General features: G+C 36.3%; 2 protein-coding genes across 4 annotated transcripts; both read left to right on the forward strand.

The window, feature by feature from the left end:
- Positions 1 to 1,088: 1,088 nt before the first annotated feature.
- LOC120489021 (uncharacterized) lies at positions 1,089 to 9,179 on the forward strand. Of its 2 annotated transcripts, none has more exons than XM_089131962.1 (10): positions 1,089 to 1,248; positions 1,319 to 1,349; positions 2,475 to 2,888; positions 4,295 to 4,516; positions 5,808 to 5,867; positions 5,971 to 6,059; positions 7,994 to 8,052; positions 8,133 to 8,284; positions 8,380 to 8,517; positions 8,633 to 9,179. In XM_089131962.1, the coding sequence occupies exons 1-10, from the start codon at positions 1,189 to 1,191 to the stop codon at positions 9,013 to 9,015; spliced, it is 1,608 nt and encodes a 535-aa protein (XP_088988088.1). In that variant the 5' UTR covers positions 1,089 to 1,188; the 3' UTR covers positions 9,016 to 9,179. The 2 variants fall into 2 exon arrangements, with proteins under 2 accessions (XP_088988088.1, XP_039541587.2); XM_039685653.2 differs by having other exon boundaries at positions 1,090 to 1,248; positions 4,295 to 4,948.
- Positions 9,180 to 10,010: 831 nt separating this feature from the next.
- elmod2 (ELMO domain containing 2) lies at positions 10,011 to 20,158 on the forward strand. 2 transcript variants are annotated; one of them, XM_039685870.2, is made up of 9 exons: positions 10,011 to 10,148; positions 10,764 to 10,911; positions 12,170 to 12,198; positions 12,320 to 12,417; positions 12,986 to 13,115; positions 13,268 to 13,401; positions 13,488 to 13,556; positions 13,641 to 13,774; positions 19,291 to 20,158. In XM_039685870.2, the coding sequence occupies exons 2-9, from the start codon at positions 10,767 to 10,769 to the stop codon at positions 19,446 to 19,448; spliced, it is 897 nt and encodes a 298-aa protein (XP_039541804.2). In that variant the 5' UTR covers positions 10,011 to 10,148; positions 10,764 to 10,766; the 3' UTR covers positions 19,449 to 20,158. The 2 variants fall into 2 exon arrangements, with proteins under 2 accessions (XP_039541804.2, XP_088988090.1); XM_089131964.1 differs by having other exon boundaries at positions 10,126 to 10,238.
- The last annotated feature ends 2,758 nt before the right edge of the window (positions 20,159 to 22,916 follow it).

A 22,916-nucleotide genomic window follows, 5' to 3' on the forward strand; every position in this document is an offset into this window, starting at 1 on the left:
AAATAAAAAAAAACAATGGCTACATGTAAAATTGAATACTTCCCTATTATATAATGGGCGAAGAACAGTGACAAAAGAAGTATGTTCGAATTAAGTTCACATAAAGAGTTGGCAAAAAGTACCTGGATAACCTCCTGCTTCCGGTGAGATTCTGAAGTGTGCATATGGACACTTTACTATCCCATAAGGCCACAGGAGAGGATTTGTGAATTGCAGTAAAGCGCTGGTAGTAGGTCACGTGATAATGACAACACGGCAAACGGACTGGTTCATTTATACTACACCATAAAGCATACGTCTTTAGTGCTTGTGATGTAATTACTTATTCAAAATAAGTAGGCTACTCAAGAGAGTATGTGATTTCCATAGACAGTAAAAGGTATTTCGGATTCAGCAGGAAACATTTTTGATTAGGCTACCTGATGATCCTGGTGGCACATCCTCACAATTCATTAAAAAATACAGGTTATTTGAGATATTACCTAGGATTTAAAGTACACAAATGTGCTATTTGCTATACCAAGTTTACATTCAGATTAAACATAAAGCAGTGACATATATCATCATGTATGGGAACATAAACTTTCAAAGTAGGCTAATCTCTTCAAGCACTTTGCTATGATATCATCGCCATAATTCAATTCACTTCACATTTATTTGTTTAGCGCTTTTCAAAATATATTTTTCAAAGCAGCTTTACAGAAAATGCAATTCAATCCACATTACAATTTAGAGTGATTTGTTATCACAGTTCGCAAAAAAAGGTATTAATTTAAACAATGTAATAATTTAATGCAAAAAAAAAAACCAAGCTTTTAAGTAATGAACAAATGATTATGAAAAATGTAGCTTTGCTACGTGTTGAATCAGAGCTTGACGTTATCACAACAAAATGTTTAGGAGGCTATTTCACGTGCTGTTTTTAAAAGTTGGCAGAATACTATACTAGACAGTATGTAGTACGCTAGTGCACTTCCAATTCGACACGGCCGACCTCATTATGTGTACGTGATCGAGCAGCGCCCTCTGTCGGTTCCAGAGAGCGTCGCATGTCATTACGTCATGCGCGACAGGTAAACTTCTCATTAACTGCAGATATAATACAGGTGATGCTGGCAGCTTCTTCCGTTTATGTTTTAAAACAAACAACTGAAAACAACGTAGAAAGTTCACGATCATAATTCTAAAATGAGTAGATGTATTCTTCTGATATTAATCTATTTGACGCGTTTGATAAACAGTGCTGAGGTGAGTAACTCGTCATCATAAATCATCTGATCGCTTCACATCTCTCTCATATACTCTCTGTTTTTGGCAGATCAACAGAAATGACGGCCAAGCATTCGCAGGTAAACAGATGTCAGTCACATTTACATGAGAAGTATGATAACTTTTTGCATGAATGAAAAAAATGGCGCTCTTGCTTTAGATTTAAAGTCAACCAAAAAAAAAAAAATTTTCATTATTTACTCACCCTCATGTCGTTACAAACCCTTAAGACTTTTCATTCATCCTCAGAATACAAATTAAGGTCTTTTTGTTGAAATTAGAGCGATTTATCTCCCTCTACGTTGACGCTTCAGAAAGTTCATAAAGAGATCATAAAAATAATCCGTATGAATTGAGCGGTTCAGTCCATTTTCCGTAGAGACGCGATCGCTTTATATGATGAACAGATTTAACATTGGCTTTTCATTTATATATAGCCTAAACATTGATCATTGGACATAAACAGAAACTCAAACGTGCTGCGTAAAACCTCGCTGAGAACATGCTTGAGGTTCAGTTTACCACAACTGAGTTGTTTAAACGTGAGGAAAAAAACTAAATTCAATCTGTTCATCATATAAAGCGATCGTATCTCTTCAAAAAATTTTGACTAAAGTCATAAATTCATATGGAATTGAGCTGTTTAATATCAATTCAAAGTTGTAGTTGCGTAGCCTGTCAATGGAGGGAGAGAAATCGTTAATATTTATATTTTTGTGTGAACTAAACCTTTAGTGCCCTCCTGGATTTATATTTTATTGTGTGAACTAAACCTTTAATATTTTTAATATTTTTGTGTGAACTAAACCTTTAGTGCCCTCCTGGATTTATATCTTATTGTGTGAACTAAACCTTTAATATTTTTAATATTTTTGTGTGAACTAAACCTTTAGTGCCCTCCTGGATTTCTTTTTGATGCAAAGGACCCCTTTCCTAAAATAGAACATTATTTAATAATGACCATTGAGTGAGGTGGTAAAGCTAAAAAGAAATTATGAAATTAAATGTTAATTTTGGAAAAGAAATATATGTATTTATTAACATTTGTTTTATTTGATCTTTTCACTCTAAACAAAATGTTTAGATATTTTGGTGGATAGGTGTGCTCATATCTCTCTCTCTCTCTTTGTAGACTAAATTTTAAGTAAAGTATTTTTTCATAATTAAAAAAAAAAATCTCTCTCTCTCTCTCTCTCTCTCGTTAGGTGGAGGGCGAGAGCAATACGCGTTCCATGCCCTGCGGAGCTGCCATCAGGTCCTGCACGCTGACAGCGGCGAGTTCTTCTCCCCCGACTACCTGTGCTCAAACCCCGGCGTGTGGTGCAACTGGACCATCCAGGTGCGTCCTGGGAAGCGTGTGGACCTGTACCTTGAGGACTTCACGACAGCAGACTTCTGTCAGCTCAAGAGCGATCAGATCCACCTGGACGAGTCTCCGTCGGCTGCGGGGGGGCAGATGGTCCTGGAGAGGTGCTGGAGGAAGGCCAGGTACACCTCGGTGTCCAACACTGTCCAGGTGGTGCTGCTCATCGATGGCAACCTGCCCGTCCCCTACAGGGGCTTCTACGGGCGCTATAAAGCTTTCGGGCCACTGGATAATCCTGATCTCATGTTTGATGGTGAGTACGTTTTTAAAAAAATGTATTGTTTATATATCTCACAGACACACACACACACTCTAGAGCAGGGTTCACCAATCTCGGTCCTGGAGGGCCACTGTCCCTGCAGAGTTTAGCTCCAACCCTGATCAAACACGCCTACCTGTGAGTTTCTACTGACTCTGAAGACCTTGATTAGCTTGCTCAGGTGTGTTTGATCAGGGTTGGAGCTAAACTATGCAGGGACAGTGGCCCTCCAGGACCGAGATTGGTGAACCCTGCTCTAGAGTTTAGTGCCGTCAAATTGTTTGTAAGAATATAATAGGCAAAAACTATACATAAACTATAACTATATATAAACTATACATTATCTATCTAGCTAGCTAATATTTAGATATTTTGGGGGCTAAATGTGATTTATTATTTTTTAATTTTTTTAAAGATTATAATTATTTGTATAACACTTTTTAAAATTTTGTAAAAATATACATTTATTTTTTATAAAATGTTAATATATATAATTATTTCCTCTTCATTGAAAATATTTCAATATTTTGGAGAGGCTAAATATGCTAAAATACTTGTTCTCATTACAATAATAATAAAAATAAATTATATAAATATAATAAAAAATATAATATATTTTTTTATTTTTTTTAATATATTTTATTGAGTACACACACACACACACACACACACACATATATATATATTTCAAATATATATATATATATTTACATATATATATATGAATATAAAAATAGAAGATCGTCATTTGTGATACTGAAGATGAACGAAAGTCTTAGTTTGAAAGTTTGAAATGACATGAGGGTAAGTGAGAATTTAATATTGTTGTGTGAACTAAATTTGATAAAATATGTTAATATATATAATTTCCTCTTCATTGAAAATATTTTAATGTTTTGGAGAGTCTAAATATGCTAAAATGCTTGTTCTCATTATAATAATAATAAAAATAAATTATATAAATATATAAATATAATAAAAATAATAATATAGATATAATAAATATATTTTTTTATGTTTTTTAATATATATAAAATATTTTTTAATATATATTTTATGGAGGATACACTTTTATATATGTACTGTATGTGTGTGTGTTCCTCTGTGTGTAAAATATATATATATTTATATATAGATACATACTAGTATATACTGTGTATTCCTGTGAATGTGTATATACATGCATGCATACTGTGTATTCCATAAGATATATAAAAACACATAGAAGGTATTTAGATATTTCATATAGAAAATATAGATGTTTGTCTCTAAGTTTTTCCTCTTCAATAAAAAATAAATACAGTACGCATGTATGATGGTGAGTTTTTATTTGTATTTTTCAGTAGACTGGTGTGTAGATGTTGACACCAGCTGTACTTTGTGTTTCTCTGTCCCTACAGGCGCGGTAGAAGCTGCATTAGATGGAGATGAAGCGGATGCAGTTACAGATGCTCCGCCAGCTCTGAACATCCAAACCACTTCTCATCTGACCGGGTCAGGGGCGTCCGAGACCCCCTCAGAGACTAATGAACTCCATTATGGGATAAGGGAATCCTGGGAAAAGAGTCCCGCGGATTCATCTATGGATTCAGCTCCTCGCGTTCTAGCATCTGGCTACGACGGTGAGGATTCATCCGATGATGATGCATACTATGATGATAGTTTTTCTCTAACGTCACAAGAAGGAGCTAGTCGGTGGGCCCCTGAGACCCAGCAAAACCAACCGGGCAGTGGACCGCCTCGAATCCGCTCCAGATACCAGGCAGCTCACACACACCTCGCAGACACACTCAGCGCACACACTCGCATGCCACGCATCTGGACCGAAGCTGTTAAACCCGTCGCTCTTTCTCCGTCTGCCACGCGCAGGAATGTGGACGCACAAGCACGCGCTTCCGATGAGACCGAGCCGGACAGAGCCAAAATGGCGTCTGGTGTTGGGGAAGTGAGGTGGGTGAGAGTGGGACAGCGGGATGATGGGGAAGACGTTTCTATGGAGACGACAGGGACTGAGAGCGGCGACACACAACCCAAATTACACCGCAGATCTAAAGGTGCACTCACATTCTTTACATTTAAAAAGCATCACGTTTGGCATAAAGAGAGACTCTATGACCATCGCTGGGGAGTTTTCCTATTGTAATTATTGTCATGATAATCAAGCACACCAACATTTTCTAATTACTTAAAGTATTAAAATAAACTAAATTAGTATTGTGCAAGGGGTAGTATTAACTATTAATTATTTTATTAATGCTAATAAAATAATTAATATTGTTAATATTGCATAATAATAATAATAGTGGAACATTATTATCATCATCAAAGGGATAGTAATATTAACAATATTAATATATAAAAAGTTAATGATAATCCACTTGGATAATATTTATTATTATTATTATTGTTATCATTGTTAATAATAATATCTTCATCATCCAAGGAGTAATATTAATGATTTTATTCATGTTTAAAAAATGTATAATAATAAAAAAGTAATTTTTTTAACAATTATTATAATATATTAAAATATATTATATAATATTATTATAGTATATAATATTATTTTAATTAATAATATGTATTTTTATTTTTATCATATTCAAAGGGGTAACATTAACAATAAAAGAATAATAATTATTATTATTATTAATTGTGCAATTTTTTTTGTTATAATAATATGTAATAATCATCTTCCAAGAGATAATTATTCATTTGTTTAAAAAGTTAATATTTATTATTATTGTTATTATTTTTATCATCATCATTATCATCCAAAAAGTAATATTACCAATATTAATGATTTTATTGTTTAAAAAACGTTAGTAATAATAATTAGTAGTTTTAAATATGACCAAGACATTTTAGCTTCACCTTGTGTTTTCTTGCAATAACCGTTGTTTGCATCCACAGGGAAAGCTCACTACCAGCAGACCCCAGGAAATCTCACACACTACAGTCATTTACCTGGCGGTGAGACAGACAGTAACACATTAAACTCATCATTCAGCTGCCACTTATCATTAAAATCAAAATAATGTTCTATACATTGCCGTAACATCATCTGTCCACTCAGAGCTGCTGCTGGAGGCGGGTGTCGAGGTCCGTCTGGAGCCTGAACATCATGAAGGATCCCCTTCCCTCAGATCTGCCCTCGAGGACATGGTGATGTCCACCATTATGATTCCTTATGTGTGACCCTGGACCACAAAACCAGTCACAAGGGTCAATTTTTTTTAATTTGAGATTTTATATTTGAGCTGAATAATTAAGGTTTCTATTGATGTACTGTATGTTTGTTTGGATAGGACAATATTTGGCTGAGATGCAACTATTTGAAAATCTGGAATCTGAGGGTGCAAAAAAAACCATCAAAACATTGAGAAAATCGCCTTTCGTGATTGTACTGCATCCACTCACAATTTTTTTTTGATTGTTTACGGTAGGATATTAAAAAAAAATATCTTCATGGAACATGATCTTTACTTAAAGCTACACTGTGTGATTTTTACCCCCATCTAGCGGTGAAAAGATATACGACCATCCAGTGAATATTAGTTTGATTGATTTAGTTTTAACTCCTACGGTGGCCAATGTAGTCCAAGATTAACATGGCTTCCAGTTCGACCTCGTCCATGAGTGTTAACTGAAACGTAAACGCGAAAGGCGAAGCTTTAATTAACGGGTATGTCCCTCTTTGGCTAATGTACTTTCAAGATGGAGGGGCGACATGGCGACCGACGTTAGAACTCCTTACCCGTATGTATTTTCAATGGCATATTATACACTCACGAGAATACTTTATTACTTGAACGAAGTAAATGTACATTAATGAGCACATATATTTTTGAAAGAACTAAGTGTTTTTAGCTAAAAGAGTTGCACAGTGTAGCTTTAATATCCTGATGATTTTTGGCATAAAAGAAAAATCGATCATTTTGACCCTTACAATGTATTGTTGGCTATTGCCACAAATAGACCCGTGCGACTAGTGACTGGTTTTGTGATCCAGGGTCACATGTATCCCTAAAAATTGCGATTCCCTTAAATATATATTAACCTCTTAACTGTCACCCCCCCTTTTTGAATAGACATGGAAATGCTCATTTCAATCTTAAATGGTTGTAATTCAAGAATGCTTTGGAATATAGACTTAAGATTGGTCTCGTTTTAAAGAAGACATTTGGCAGATTTTTCTCGAAGTGAAATAAATTAGGAAAGTGAAACAGAAAAAAAGTTATAGAAGTTTGAGTTTATAGAAATGTACAATGTAAAAAAATTAATTATTCATATTTTATATAAAATATATATTTTCAAAACCTGGGCTACTCTAAAACTGCAGAAAAATCAAAGCCAAAAATCTGAACAAGTTGTGTTTCAAATTTTAGGTTGATATCTCAAAAAATGAGCTTTCAGTGAGATTTAGTTTGAACTTTTTCTCTAGGGCACAACCAGACTCCATTACTGCCCATATAAGGGCGCCTCCATTTCCATATGTGTTTTGAGTGATCTGAACCATTATTTTCACAAATTTCACACAATTTATGAAGTAGAAATCCTATTCAGAAGTAGTATGGGTAGTTTGGCAGATTTTGATATGAATTCAACCTCTAGGAATCACATACAAAGCACACGCATGCGCGTTATAGCTTATTGTCATAACACAAATGGTGAATCTATATTTTTTTCTATAATATTTAAAACATTTTCAGACCTTTTTTTCTAAAATAATTGAATGGATGCTATCTTTTGAACTCTTGGCATGAAATCAAACTGAGGTTTCTAACTTTTTTTCATGATTTTTCATGTTCATTGCTATTTCAAAATAAAGGTCTAAACACGCTTTATGAGTATGAAAATATTCTTGTTGCAAATTGATAAATTACGGCTCGTGTGTAAATTATTTTGAAAATCAGTCACCAAATATGGAAACTAGAGATTGTAAGCTTTCAAATGATATATAGTTTGTCAATATTACTTAAGGTCTTTTCTAAGATATTATTGTTTTAAAAATATAATGGCAAGTGTCAACGGTGACAGTTAACTGGTTAAAGAGAATTGTCAATCTGGCTAATTTTGGGCTCAAAATTGATTTACAGATACTGGAAGCGTGTGGACTCCTCACCCTGAAGAGCCAGGACTTCAAACGACTGAAGAAGTGAGCACTTCCTGAAGCATGTTCACTGGGAGCTTCTTCTAGAAGGTGTGCTGACGCACTGTTCATGGGTTTGTTTGCAGGTTGAGTTCTGGTGTTTTCTTCATCGTGTGGCTGAGGTTTCAGAAGGCCACTGTAGGGGATGTTCAGTCGGCTCTGCGGGAGCTACAGGGAAGAACCATCAAATCCCAAACCAGCAGAACTCAGGGCGTCATTGCATCGGTCTCAACTGAAGGTGAGTCACATGACTTTTCAGGTTCCGCTTTCATAAGACTGCATTTAAGAACTAGTCTAGAATCAGTCTGTCAATTTCTGTGTGTGTTTGGACAGACATTAATGAGTGTGAGACACAAATGGTGGTGTGTGACGCTCACGCCGAGTGTGTGAACCAGTTCGGCTCATACTCCTGTCGCTGTCTCCATGGTTACCGCAAGGGAGCGAGCGATTGCGCGGCGTTTGCCGAACCTGGTAAGAGACTGATATTCAGAAGTTTATATTGACAGGTCCACACTGTTTATGGGTGATTAGTCCGCTCTCATGTTAAATAATAAAAAAACTTTTTTCCTCTCCACTCACTTTTTAGACTGTAACGATACATCAGCTCCCACAATCCTCCGGGGTGTTTACGCCATCTGTGGCCTGCTCGTGTTTCTGATCTTGCTAATGCTGTTGGTGATCCTTTATCTGTACCGTCGACACTTTAGGCGGGTGTTCCTGCTTCGTTGTCAGAAAACTAGCATTAGCAGTGTCGTGAATGCTGTTGCTAATGGCGACGACGACAACAACAACACAGGAAATGATGACGGCAGTGGTGTAAACTTGTCCAGATTCCCGCCTCCACCTCCACCCATGAGGTTCCCCAAAGATGGCCACCGCTCTCTGGACCTGCCATTATTACGCTTCAGCTCGTTAGTGCCTCCTGATGGATATAGAAGTAAAATACATGCAGAGAACCACAAGTTTTGATTGTGATGGTGTTACTCTGGTCTGTCACTAAATACACTGCACTTCACAGGGTGTGTGACTGGTCTGATTTGTACTAGTGAGATATTTTCTTTGTTTCCCTGTATGCCTTTTTTTTTCTTCCTGAGTTAGTTTATAATTCATGAATTATTTTGCTGAAAACCTGGTTTGTGTTTGGTCTATTGTATTTTTGTTCACAGAAGACTTCTCACTCTAAAAAATATAACTTAATAGAACTAAGTGCTTTCTGTACTTTGTTGTTTTCAGTGTTTGGGTTACGTAATCAGATTACTTTTTCTTTTTAAGTAACTTTTTTTGGATATTCAAAGGATGTGGGAACATGTTTTCAATAACATATTATAAAAAGCTCAGATCATGGCCATGTCATATGACCAGAGTATACTCATTGAAATAGCATTTTTAGTAGTACGAATTAAATTGGAGAGCTCAAGTTCAGTTATTATTAGTAACAATTACTATTAGAAAAATCTCAAATTCAGTTACATTTACTATAGATCTCAACATTTTTTACTAGTCATGACTATTGACTTATTAGTAGGCTGACCATTACAATAAGAGCTTACTAATTCAGCTTTTACTAGTCAAAGAAATATGTATAATTAATTGCAGAGCTTTCCAAATGCGTTCTTATAGCTATCTAATAATTCTTACTAGTAAAAATACAATTACGACGAGGAGCGCTGGGAATATAAAACGTCTTACCAATAAATTAATAATTTTCCTCAGCTCGCGTTAATTGTCTGTAGTTTTTTTTTGTATTTTGAAATTCCTTGAAAATAAAATTTTGCTTTGTTTTGTCGTCAGAACAATTCAAAAACACATTAAATAACAGTACAGCCCACTGAGGAGAGAATGTCAATCCCTCTCAGCCTCGCTTTCAAAGATGGCGCTGCTGGGACAAGTGATTCTTACTCTAACCCTTTTCAAAAAGTGTAGTCTTTATATAAATAAAATGCTCTAAATGATCGATGTATATTTTGTGGTAAAGATTAAATTATATGTATTGAGAATAAAAAGTGACCTGTCACAGAAAGGCTTGCTTGCGCCAGCTTGCGCCCTCTGTTATTCTGCGCATGCGCACCAATCTGAATCATTTCCGGGCGAAGTGACTGCTAGTAAGTGTGATCCATACAGTTACTCTACTTTATAACATTTTGTACATATTATTGAAAGCAACGACTCAACGTGAAGCAGTTTAAACGGAGGCAGTGTCATATGATTTGCTTTATCAGTTGAATATTATGCGTCTTATTTGTGTTTTTGATGCCCAATGTCTGTCTCGTGCATGAGCAACCTGTTGTGTTGTTGTCCGGCTGGTTTTCTTAAAGGATAATTTTTGTGTTATGCATAAGCTAAATTAGTCGTGTAGTTAAAAAGTTTGTGTGCTTTGTGTGAGTTCTGAGGGCTGATTTGATGGTGGACAGTGTAAACAGTCATGCACAGATCTTATTGGTTAATAGATTACTAGTAATGCTTATTCCATACCCGAATGCTTGTTGTTTTGACCTAGTACAAGGATCAGCAGCTCATTTGCATTGAATGAAGTATACATTATTTATGTGTAGACGTTGAGACAGTAAGAGCTGTGTGAATGAGCTTAAATGCAGTCTAAGAAAATGAATGGAAAGTGTCCATATTGTGGACTTTGCATTCCTGTTGCGTGCCAAATACTGCGTGTGGGAGAAAGTGCAGTAGTTGGACTGAAACTAACGGATGGTGTTTGTGTTCAGAGGATGTTGGGGTGTATCTGGCAATGTTTCTATTCCTCCTGTCTGCGTTTCTGGCTGAAATGGTTCCTCCGGATTCTCACTGGAAGATGCGAGTTACAGCGCATTTGTGCCCGATGCAAAGCCGGAGCTCTGAGGACATCACAAATAGGTGAGGAATCAGGATATATGTGGACTAGACTTGTTTATGTATGCCTTAAAAATTAATATATGGCGAATAGTTAAAGGGATAGTTCACCCGAAACGAAAAATCCGGTCATTAATCACCCTCAGGTTTAACTTTCGCTCCAAACACAAGATTTATTTCCACTTTAACGCTTCAGAAAGTTTATAAAGACATCGTAAATCCATATGAATTTAGCAGTTTAGTCCAAATTTTCTCAAGAGTGAAAGATTTATACGAACAGATTTAAGTTAGGCTTTTAACCTTCAAATGGTCTTCTTATCCATATAGATTTTTGATCATACAAATACTATATATATATTTTTTGTTTACTTCTCATCTATTCATTAATGCTGTGTTTTTGGAGATATAAAGTACTTTTGTATCCATATACCACACAATTCCTCAACTACACCATTAGCTTGCATATAAAATATTATTTTTTTATGATACATTGCTTTTATGCTCTAGGCCTTCATTTCTGTGTAAAAATTTTCAGATTTATGCCTTATTTTTTTGACGCATGAAGAAAATATATCTCGTTTTTTTTTTCACATTTCCCATTTCATTTTCAAAGTTCATTACATTTTTTTTTTACATACCTTCAGAACAACCGAATCAAGCCCAGTTTTTTTTTTGTGTGTGTGTGTGTGTGTATAGATAGATAATGTTTGAAAAGTCACAAAATCCTTTTCCACTGAGATGAAGGGAACCTTTTTTATTATTAAGTAAAAGTCGATTGGGGTCATATAGACCCCATGACCCGATTGAGGACTACTATTCACACGATGGTCGTTTGTAGTGTGAGAACCACTGAGGTGCCAATATGTGAATAAAAAGCCGAAATTCAATCTGTTTGTCATTAGAAGATTTGGACTAACCTCTCAATTCATATGGATTAGTTTTACAATCTCTCTTTATGATATTTTTGAAGTGTCAAACCGGTAGTTGTGTCAATGGAGGGACAGAAATCTGTCAGATTTCATTAAAAATATCTTGTTTTCTGAAGGCGAACGAAAGTCTTACGGGTTTGGAAAGACATGGGTTTTAGTAAATATGACAGAGTTTTCATTTTTTTGGGGTGAATTATCCCTTTCAAGGTATTGTTTAACCAAATATGTAAGTTGTGTTCATGCAGTGACCAGTTTGTAGTGATTATAAATGGTTGAAATGTGTTCTTTTAAGGCAGTATTTGAATTGCCATGCATCACTTTTGCAAACCTGTCGTTTTTGCCTTTCTTTGCAGAGTATTCTCTGAAGTCCTCCAAAAGCAAGGTATGTGTAAAGACAGTCTGTTTGCTTCAACACTTTTTTTGTCTAAGTGCTAGCTAAACATTGATGTGGACCGCAATCTTTAGCCAAGATCGATCCGCTTTAAATGTTTGTGTTTGATCAGGTATTGCGAGCAGCTTTGTCTTTGAAGGAGAGTGAATTGGAGGACCATCTGGCTCAAATAATCCGGGAAAAGAGAATCAAGGAGCAGAAAGATCCCACGTGAGGCTCTGTTAAGATTTCTTTAACTTCATTCAGTTGGGAAAATGGACTTAAAAGTGGAGACGTTCACGTTTTTTATTTTGTTCACAATTTATTATATTTTTGCTCTGACATTTTAATGATTAAAGGAACCATCATTTTTGACCAAATAGCCTCTTTTGCCAAGTTTGATGTTAAATGTTTTTGTAAGATTTTGTTTTTAACAGTATATCTATAGTTAAGAAACTTTTTTTTTTTACAAAACACAGATTACACATTACAAATATAATAATAATTATTATTATATATAATAATAAATATATAATTATTATCATAAAAACAACATAATATTTTTCAATGTATTCATGTAAAAATCTAGTTAAAATAATCAGTTTTCCGTAATTAAAACAAAATTAATATTAAAATAGCATTTTGAATACATTCTTCACCTGTATTTAGTGTAATCCATTTGTGATCCAATCGACCGAAACGCATTTTAATATCAGCTGCATATCCAACTAATACTATAGATATGTGTATGTGTTGTGGATATGATCAAGGTCTAACAGCAGTTTAACATCTCTTACAGGTTTAAAGCGAATCTTCGTCAATGCTTGTTGCAAATCAACGGATATAACAATCTGTTCGAGGCGGTTGAGGAACTAAGAAAACAGGTTTTCGACTCTGAAACCGAGGAACATGAGAACATGCTTCTGAAGGTGATCGATGGTTTACAGTCTGATGTCATACCGGACTATGTTTTGAGCTTCAGCTCTGACTGCTGTGTGTGTGTGTGTGTGTGTGTGTGTGTGTGTGTGTGTGTGTGTGTGTGTGTGTGTGTGTGTGTGTGTGTGTGTTTGCTCTCCTCCAGTTGTGGGAGCTGTTGATGCCATCAGAGAAGCTGGAATCGAGGATCACGAAGCAGTGGGGAAACATCGGCTTTCAGGGCGATGACCCGAAGACTGATTTCAGAGGGATGGGGATGCTGGGACTCACAAACCTTCTGTATGAAGACCCTTTCTGATTATGATGAATTACAGGAAGGGGGATTTTTTTGATCATTCATGGCATGCTTTTCTTTGTCTCCTCAGTTTTTTCAGTGAGAAATACACCGACGCGGCCCGACAGGTCCTGTCACATGCGAATCACCCCACGCTAGGGTAAGTCCTCTACGTCAGACAGTCAAGTGTTACTCTGCATCATCACTCACAAAGTTCGTGAAATTGATAGTTGTTTAATTTCAGGTACTCGTATGCCATAGTGGGCATCAATCTGACTGAGATGGCGTACAGCTTGATGAAGAGTGACGCTCTGAAGCTTCATTTCTATAACACAGTCTCTGGAAAACCACAAATGCAGGACTTCCATCAGTTCTACTGTGAGTACACACACACACACACGTTATAGATGGATAGATTTATATTTGAAAATATATCAAGAAAAAATCACTTCCATTGAAATATTTACAGTGATGTGAATAAGTTTGGACATCCATGCTAAAGTTGCCTAAAAAGAGGAATAAAAAATCATCTTTTGGATATTGATCTTAATGCCTTAATTAGAAAAATGAGGAAAACTCCAACCTTTAAGGACACAAATTTTCTTTGTGAATGAATAATGTATCATAAATAAATAAATGTTTTTCCTTAAAATACAGGGTGCATAAGTCAGGACACCCCTATGTTAAATTCCCATAGAGTCAGGCAGATTTTTATTTTTAAAAGCCAGTTATTTCATGGATCCAGGATAATATGCATCCTGATAAAGTTCCCTTGGCCTTTGGAATTAAAATATCCCCACATCATCACACACCATTCACATGGCATTAAGACAAGAATTTAATGCATTAAGATCAATATCCAAAAGATGATTTTTTTTTTTATTCCTCTTTTTAGGCAACTTTAGCATGGGTGTCCAAACTTATTCACATCACTGTAAAAATAGTGTATTACATTTCATGGTAACACTTTACAATAAGATTCATTAGTTAACATTAGTAAATGCATTAACTAACATGAACTAACGATGAGCAATGCAGTGTTTATTAATCTTTGTTAGTTAATACAAATACAGCTGTTCTTTGTGCGTTCATGTTAGTTCAGTGCATTAACTAATACAACCTTTGATTTTAATAACGTATTAGTAAATGTTGGAATTAAGATTAACTAAGATTAATAAATGCTGAAGAAGTATTGTTCATTCTTAGTACATGTTAACTAATGTAGTTAACCAATGTTAACTAATGAACCTTATTGTAAAGTGTTACCCATTTCTTTTAGAAGAGTGGTAGAGACAAAATTGGTGAAAATCATGGTCTAATAATTAGGGCTGTCAGTTTAACGCATTATTAACGGCGTTAACGCAAACCCATTTTAACGGCGTTAATTTTTTTATCGCGCGATTAACGGCCTTTTTGTCTTAGCAAACTTTGTAGTTTTTTCACATGCTTTTATCCATTTCGGCGTCTCGCACTCGTCATCCACTCAAAGCCGGCTCGCAAGCCCAAACGTGTGTTTGCAGCGTGCCTGTTGTTTTGTTTCCGTTCTAGCTAGATCCGCTTGCGCTTTGGTCGAAGAAGAGTAAGGTAAATATCTCAGGGCTGAGATATTGAGATATTTATAATGGCATAAATGCTACGTGGGATCTCAATATCTCAGCTCTGGAAGGGTCTAGAGCCTCCATTTTTGCACTCAGGTCTAAGTCCCATGACCCTCTATCAGAATCCAGAGTTTCAAGAAGATTGGGGAAACTTAATTTTTCGCCCAAAAAAAAAAAAACGTAAGGGGTAACACTGTCGTTTTTTTTCTGGTCGAAATTTTGAGTTTCGATATCTCAGCTCTGGAAGGGTCTAGAGCCTCCATTTTTGCACTCAGGTCTAAGTCCCATGACCCTCTATCAGAATCCAGAGTTTCAAGAAGATTGGGGAAACTTAATTTTTCGCCCAAAAAAAAAAAACGTAAGGGGTAACACTGTCGTTTTTTTTTCTAGTCGAAATTTTGAGTTTCGATATCTCAGCTCAGGAAGGGTCTAGAGCCTCCATTTTTGCACTCAGTTCTAAGTCCCATGACCCTCTATCAGAATCCAGAGTTTCAAGAAGATTGGGGAAACTTAATTTTTCGCCCAAAAAAAAAAAACGTAAGGGGTAACACTGTCGTTTTTTTTCTGGTCGAAATTTTGAGTTTCGATATCTCAGCTCAGGAAGGGTCTAGAGCCTCCATTTTTGCACTCAGGTCTAAGTCCCATGACCCTCTATCAGAATCCAGAGTTTCAAGAAGATTGGGGAAACTTAATTTTTCGCCCAAAAAAAAAAAACGTAAGGGGTAACACTGTCTTTTTTTTTTCTAGTCGAAATTTTGAGTTTCGATATCTCAGCTCTGGAAGGGTCTAGAGCCTCCATTTTTGCACTCAGGTCTAAGTCCCATGACCCTCTATCAGAATCCAGAGTTTCAAGAAGATTGGGGAAACTTAATTTTTCGCCAAAAAAAAAAAAACGTAAGGGGTAACACTGTCGTTTTTTTTTCTGGTCGAAATTTTGAGTTTCGATATCTCAGCTCTGGAAGGGTCTAGAGCCTCCATTTTTGCACTCAGGTCTAAGTCCCATGACCCTCTATCAGAATCCAGAGTTTCAAGAAGATTGGGGAAACTTAATTTTTCGCCCCAAAAAAAAAAAAAACGTAAGGGGTAACACTGTCGTTTTTTTTTTCTGGTCGATATTTTGATTTTCGATATCTCAGCTCTGGAAGGGTCTAGAGCCTCCATTTTTGCACTCAGGTCTAAGTCTCATGACCCTCTATCAGAATCCAGAGTTTCAAGAAGATTGGGGAAACTTAATTTTTCGCCCCAAAAAAAAACGTAAGGGGTAACACTGTCGTTTTTTTTTCTGGTCGAAATTTTGAGTTTCGATATCTCAGCTCAGGAAGGGTCTAGAGCCTCCATTTTTGCACTCAGGTCTAAGTCCCATGACCCTCTATCAGAATCCAGAGTTTCAAGAAGATTGGGGAAACTTAATTTTTCGCCCAAAAAAAAAAAACGTAAGGGGTAACACTGTCGTTTTTTTTTTCTAGTCGAAATTTTGAGTTTTGATATCTCAGCTCAGGAAGGGTCTAGAGCCTCCATTTTTGCACTCAGGTCTAAGTCTCATGGCCCTCTATCAGAATCCAGAGTTTTGAGAAGATTGGGGAAAATTAATTTTTCGCCCAAAAAAAAAAACGTAAGGGGTAACACTGTCGTTTTTTTTTCTGGTCGAAATTTTGAGTTTCGATATCTCGGCTTTGGAAGGGTCTAGAGCCTCCATTTTTGCACTCAGGTCTAAGTCTCATGACCCTCTATCAGAATCCAGAGTTTCAAGAAGATTGGGGAAACTTAATTTTTCGCCCAAAAAAAACAAACGTAAGGGGTAACACTGTCGTTTTTTTTTCTGGTCGAAATTTTGAGTTTCGATATCTCAGCTCAGGAAGGGTCTAGAGCCTCCATCTTTGCACTCAGGTCTAAGTCCCATGACCCTCTATCAGAATCCAGAGTTTCAAGAAGATTGGGGAAACTTAATTTTTCGCCCAAAAAAAAAAAACGTAAGGGGTAACACTGTCGTTTTTTTTTCTAGTCGAAATTTTGAGTTTCGATATCTCAGCTCAGGAAGGGTCTAGAGCCTCCATTTTTGCACTCAGGTCTAAGTCCCATGACCCTCTATCAGAATCCAGAGTTTCAAGAAGATTGGGGAAACTTAATTTTTCGCCCAAAAAAAAAAAAACGTAAGGGGTAACACTGTCGTTTTTTTTCTGGTCGAAATTTTGAGTTTCGATATCTCAGCTCTGGAAGGGTCTAGAGCCTCCATTTTTGCACTCAGGTCTAAGTCCCATGACCCTCTATCAGAATCCAGAGTTTCAAGAAGATTGGGGAAACTTAATTTTTCGCCCAAAAAAAAAAAACGTAAGGGGTAACACTGTCGTTTTTTTTTTTCTGGTCGAAATTTTGATTTTCGATATCTCAGCTCTGGAAGGGTCTAGAGCCTCCATTTTTGCACTCAGGTCTAAGTCTCATGACCCTCTATCAGAATCCAGAGTTTCAAGAAGATTGGGGAAACTTAATTTTTCGCCCCAAAAAAAAAAACGTAAGGGGTAACACTGTCGTTTTTTTTTCTGGTCGAAATTTTGAGTTTCGATATCTCAGCTCAGGAAGGGTCTAGAGCCTCCATTTTTGCACTCAGGTCTAAGTCCCATGACCCTCTATCAGAATCCAGAGTTTCAAGAAGATTGGGGAAACTTAATTTTTTGCCCAAAAAAAAAAAACGTAAGGGGTAACACTGTCGTTTTTTTTTTTCTGGTCAAAATTTTGATTTTCGATATCTCAGCTCTGGAAGGGTCTAGAGCCTCCATTTTTGCACTCAGGTCTAAGTCCCATGACCCTCTATCAGAATCCAGAGTTTCAAGAAGATTGGGGAAACTTAATTTTTCGCCCAAAAAAAAAAACGTAAGGGGTAACACTGTCGTTTTTTTTTCTGGTCGAAATTTTGAGTTTCGATATCTCAGCTCAGGAAGGGTCTAGAGCCTCCATTTTTGCGCTCAGGTCTAAGTCCCATGACCCTCTATCAGAATCCAGAGTTTCAAGAAGATTGGGGAAACTTAATTTTTCGCCCAAAAAAAAAAAACGTAAGGGGTAACACTGTCGGGTTTTTTTTCTGGTCGAAATTTTGATTTTCGATATCTCAGCTCTGGAAGGGTCTAGAGCCTCCATGCACTCAGGTCTAAGTCTCATGGCCCTCTATCAGAATCCAGAGTTTTAAGAAGATCAGAGCAACTCAAAATTTCGACCCAAAAAAAAAACGACAGTGGTACCCCTTTCGTTTTGTGCCGCACACACTCGTTTCGGCTTGCGAGCCGGCCAAATAGTAACGTTACTTTTGAGTGGATGACGAGCGCGAGATGCCGAAATGGATGCCCTTAGAAGATTCTGAATGGAAAGTTTACTTTTAAAAAGTTGCCATATTGTCCCATTGACAAGACCAAGTGATCTGTGGGTTTTGTCGTTGTGAACTGAGCTATCATCATCGCAGCACATCCGAAACACCACTTGATGATGGCCAAGCAAACACACACACACACACACACAGATGATGCAAATTCTTCACCCCCTCGTCAATATCAGGACCTCGTCAGTATTTCTTTCACCCTTTTATTGATAAACAGTGTTACATTGTGTGAGAGATTATATGTTAGTGTGAAATTGAGCACTATTCCAATGGTATTTTCAATAATAATAATAAAAAAACATTTGCACTAAACAAGCCCATGTTGATAAGAACATTAAAATGAGAAAAAATAATGCAACAAAAAGAAATCAAAAGACATTTAGAATAGATAAAAATGTGCGATTAATCGCGAGTTAACTATGACATTAATGCGATTAATCGTGATTAAATATTTTAATCGTTTGACAGCACTACTAATAATATTTCATTCCAAAATGAAAAATTAGAAATTGTATTTTGCTATATTTGTTTGCATTACATTTTCTTGTTCTTGTTTCTTTAAAAAAATATTATAAAAAAATACTGTAAAAAAATACATTTTTAAATTCAGCAGAAATGTAGTCTGTGTTGATTAAAAAAACAAATACTTCACAATTTATACTTTAACATTACTTATTTCTTTTCTTTTAATTAGTAGTATTTTTTTTTTTTTTGCTTATGTTATACTGCATTTATTCCTATTTGAGTATTATATATTACTACTAATATAGCCTTATATTAAAGTAAATATTCAAGGGTCCTAAAATAGGCTTATGTTTCTTTCATGTAAAACAAAACAAAAATGTTTTTTTTTTTTTCTTTGTTTGGTCTGTTTTTCGCTCAGAAAATCCTCTCCATTATGGTCACGTGTTTCCTCTGTCTGTTTGTAGGTTACCTAGCGTACGAGTTCGATAAGTTCTGGTTGGAAGAGGAGCCGGAGAGCATCATGGAGTTCAATCGATACAGAGAGAAGTTTCACGACAAGGTCAAAGGGCAACTTCAGGTGCCGGAGGTCACGCTCGTCATGAACGTGGACCCGGAAAAGTGACTTCAGCATTCCAGCATCATTTCAAAGACAATGGGAAACCGCAACAGTTGATTTTGTTTTCTTTTTTTTCATTGACTTCATGATAGTTTTTAGTTGAGAGATGTACAACGTGCATGAAACGTTATTTGAATATAAATAATTAAGCAACAACTGTAGTGTACATCAAGGGTGCATAGCTGGTTGTTTAGCTACATTTACCCGGTCAGGGAAAAGACTTACGCTAAGTATTACTAATAATACTTTAGAAGTGATATTTTAAACTTCCCCATCACACTTGAAGGTTTTGGTCATGCACACATGACTCCTGCTTCTTCATGTTTACCCATCTCAGGAAGTTGACGTTTCTGTTCATAAGATCTTAGGAAGTTGTGTCTGTTCTGTATGCAGATGATTCAACCTCTTTGCTTGTTGAAATGCGTTTAAGTTGTATTAAACCCTCACCCGTCGTTATCTTCTGCACAATTTTTCGATGTGGCCTATAAACACATATTTAATGTCTAATCTGTTCTGTGAATATTATTATTCAGACCTCAACTCAATTCCAAAGTACAGCATTTTTATGCACAAATGTCAATGTAACACTGTGTTGTTTTATTTATAAACGGTGTTTGGTTTTGAAGATGTAACTTTTTATTCCTTATTACCCCATTCATTTTATAGTGTTGGATTCATACCTGATGTTGAAGAATAAAATTAGTGATTGAACATTATTACGCAATGTTTGCGTCTTTTCCTTAGAGCTTTGGCAATAAGAATTAGTTAAAATATTAGTTTTGGAAAAAAAAAAAAATTAATGCACGTCTTCCATCCTATAGCTGGTCACCCTTTTTCCTTTACTTGATGATCTTAACTTATCTTGTGATGTAAGATTCAAATATGGTCATAAAATCTGCATGGCTAAGAAGCAAAATGCTATTACATTGTTGTGTCACAAAAATGAGTTTAACCAATGAACATCATGATATCATAAACATTAACCCCCTCAGACCTGAATTATGTTTCAAGTTTCTGAAAAATATAAAAGTACATTTTCCCATCTCATGAGGTTTCTATAAATGAAAACAAATGATTTTTTTATATATATAATTTTTTTCATTGTGATTTTTTTGTCCATTCCAATGGACATCAGGTCAAAACAGGTACTTTTTTTGTGCGAAAAAATAAGTTTCTCCAATCTTCTTGAAACTTTGGATTCTGATAGAGGGCCATGAGACTTAGACCTGAGTGCAAAAATGGAGTCTCTAGACCCTTCCTGAGCTGAGATATTGAGATCCCACGTAGCATTTATGCCATTATAAATATCTCAATATCTCAGCTCTGGAAGGGTCTAAAGCCTTCATTTTCGCACTCAGGTCTAAGTCTCATGGCCCTCTATCAGAATCCAGAGTTTTGAGAAGATTGGGGAAAATTAATTTTTCGCACAAAAAAAAAAAACGTAAGGGGTAACACTGTCGGTTTTTTTTCTGGTCGAAATTTTGATTTTCGATATCTCAGCTCTGGAAGGGTCTAGAGCCTCCATTTTTGCACTCAGGTCTAAGTCTCATGGCCCTCTATCAGAATCCAGAGTTTTGAGAAGATTGGGGAAAATTAATTTTTCGCCCAAAAAAAAAAAAACGTAAGGGGTAACACTGTCGTTTTTTTTTCTGGTCGAAATTTTGATTTTCGATATCTCAGCTCTGGAAGGGTCTAAAGCCTCCATTTTTGCACTCATGTCTAAGTCTCATGGCCCTCTATCAGAATCCAGAGTTTTGAGAAGATTGGGGAAAATTAATTTTTCGCCCAAAAAAAAAAACGTAAGGGGTAACACTGTCGTTTTTTTTTCTGGTCGAAATTTTGATTTTCGATATCTCAGCTCTGGAAGGGTCTAGAGCCTCCATTTTTGCACTCAGGTCTAAGTCTCATGGCCCTCTATCAGAATCCAGAGTTTTGAGAAGATTGGGGAAAATTAATTTTTCGCCCAAAAAAAAAAACGTAAGGGGTAACACTGTCGTTTTTTTTTCTGGTCGAAATTTTGATTTTCGATATCTCAGCTCTGGAAGGGTCTAGAGCCTCCATTTTTGCACTCAGGTCTAAGTCTCATGGCCCTCTATCAGAATCCAGAGTTTTGAGAAGATTGGGGAAACTTAATTTTTCGCCCAAAAAAAAAAAAACGTAAGGGGTAACACTGTCGTTTTTTTTTTTCTGGTGGAAATTTTGATTTTCGATATCTCAGCTCTGGAAGGGTCTAGAGCCTCCATTTTTGCACTCATATCTAAGTCTCATGGCCCTCTATCAGAATCCAGAGTTTTGAGAAGATTGGGGAAACTTAATTTTTCGCCCAAAAAAAAAAAACGTAAGGGGTAACACTGTCGTTTTTTTTTCTGGTCAAAATTTTGAGTTTCGATATCTCAGCTCTGGAAGGGTCTAAAGCCTCCATTTTTGCACTCAGGTCTAAGTCTCATGGCCCTCTATCAGAATCCAGAGTTTTGAGAAGATTGGGGAAAATTAATTTTTCGCCCAAAAAAAAAAACGTAAGGGGTAACACTGTCGTTTTTTTTTCTGGTCGAAATTTTGATTTTCGATATCTCAGCTCTGGAAGGGTCTAGAGCCTCCATTTTTGCACTCAGGTCTAAGTCTCATGGCCCTCTATCAGAATCCAGAGTTTTGAGAAGATTGGGGAAACTTAATTTTTCGCCCAAAAAAAAAAACGTAAGGGGTAACACTGTCGTTTTTTTTTCTGGTGGAAATTTTGATTTTCGATATCTCAGCTCTGGAAGGGTCTAGAGCCTCCATTTTTGCACTCATATCTAAGTCTCATGGCCCTCTATCAGAATCCAGAGTTTTGAGAAGATTGGGGAAACTTAATTTTTCGCCCAAAAAAAAAAAAACGTAAGGGGTAACACTTTCGTTTTTTTTTCTGGTCAAAACTTTGAGTTTCGATATCTCAGCTCTGGAAGGGTCTAAAGCCTCCATTTTTGCACTCAGGTCTAAGTCTCATGGCCCTCTATCAGAATCCAGAGTTTTGAGAAGATTGGGGAAACTTAATTTTTCGCCCAAAAAAAAAAAACGTAAGGGGTAACACTGTCGTTTTTTTTTCTGGTCGAAATTTTGATTTTCGATATCTCAGCTCTGGAATGGGCTAGAGCCTCCATTTTTGCACTCAGGTCTAAGTCTCATGACCCTCTATCAGAATCCAGAGTTTTGAGAAGATTGGGGAAACTTAATTTTTCGCCCAAAAAAAAACGTAAGGGGTAACACTGTCGTTTTTTTTTCTGGTGGAAATTTTGATTTTCGATATCTCAGCTCTGGAAGGGTCTAGAGCCTCCATTTTTGCACTCATATCTAAGTCTCATGGCCCTCTATCAGAATCCAGAGTTTTGAGAAGATTGGGGAAACTTAATTTTTCGCCCAAAAAAAAAAACGTAAGGGGTAACACTGTCGTTTTTTTTTCTGGTCAAAACTTTGAGTTTCGATATCTCAGCTCTGGAA

This window comes from Pimephales promelas, chromosome 6 (genome assembly GCF_988280905.1).
Source record: "Pimephales promelas chromosome 6, fPimPro1.hap1.1, whole genome shotgun sequence".
Lineage (NCBI taxonomy): Eukaryota > Metazoa > Chordata > Actinopteri > Cypriniformes > Leuciscidae > Pimephales > Pimephales promelas.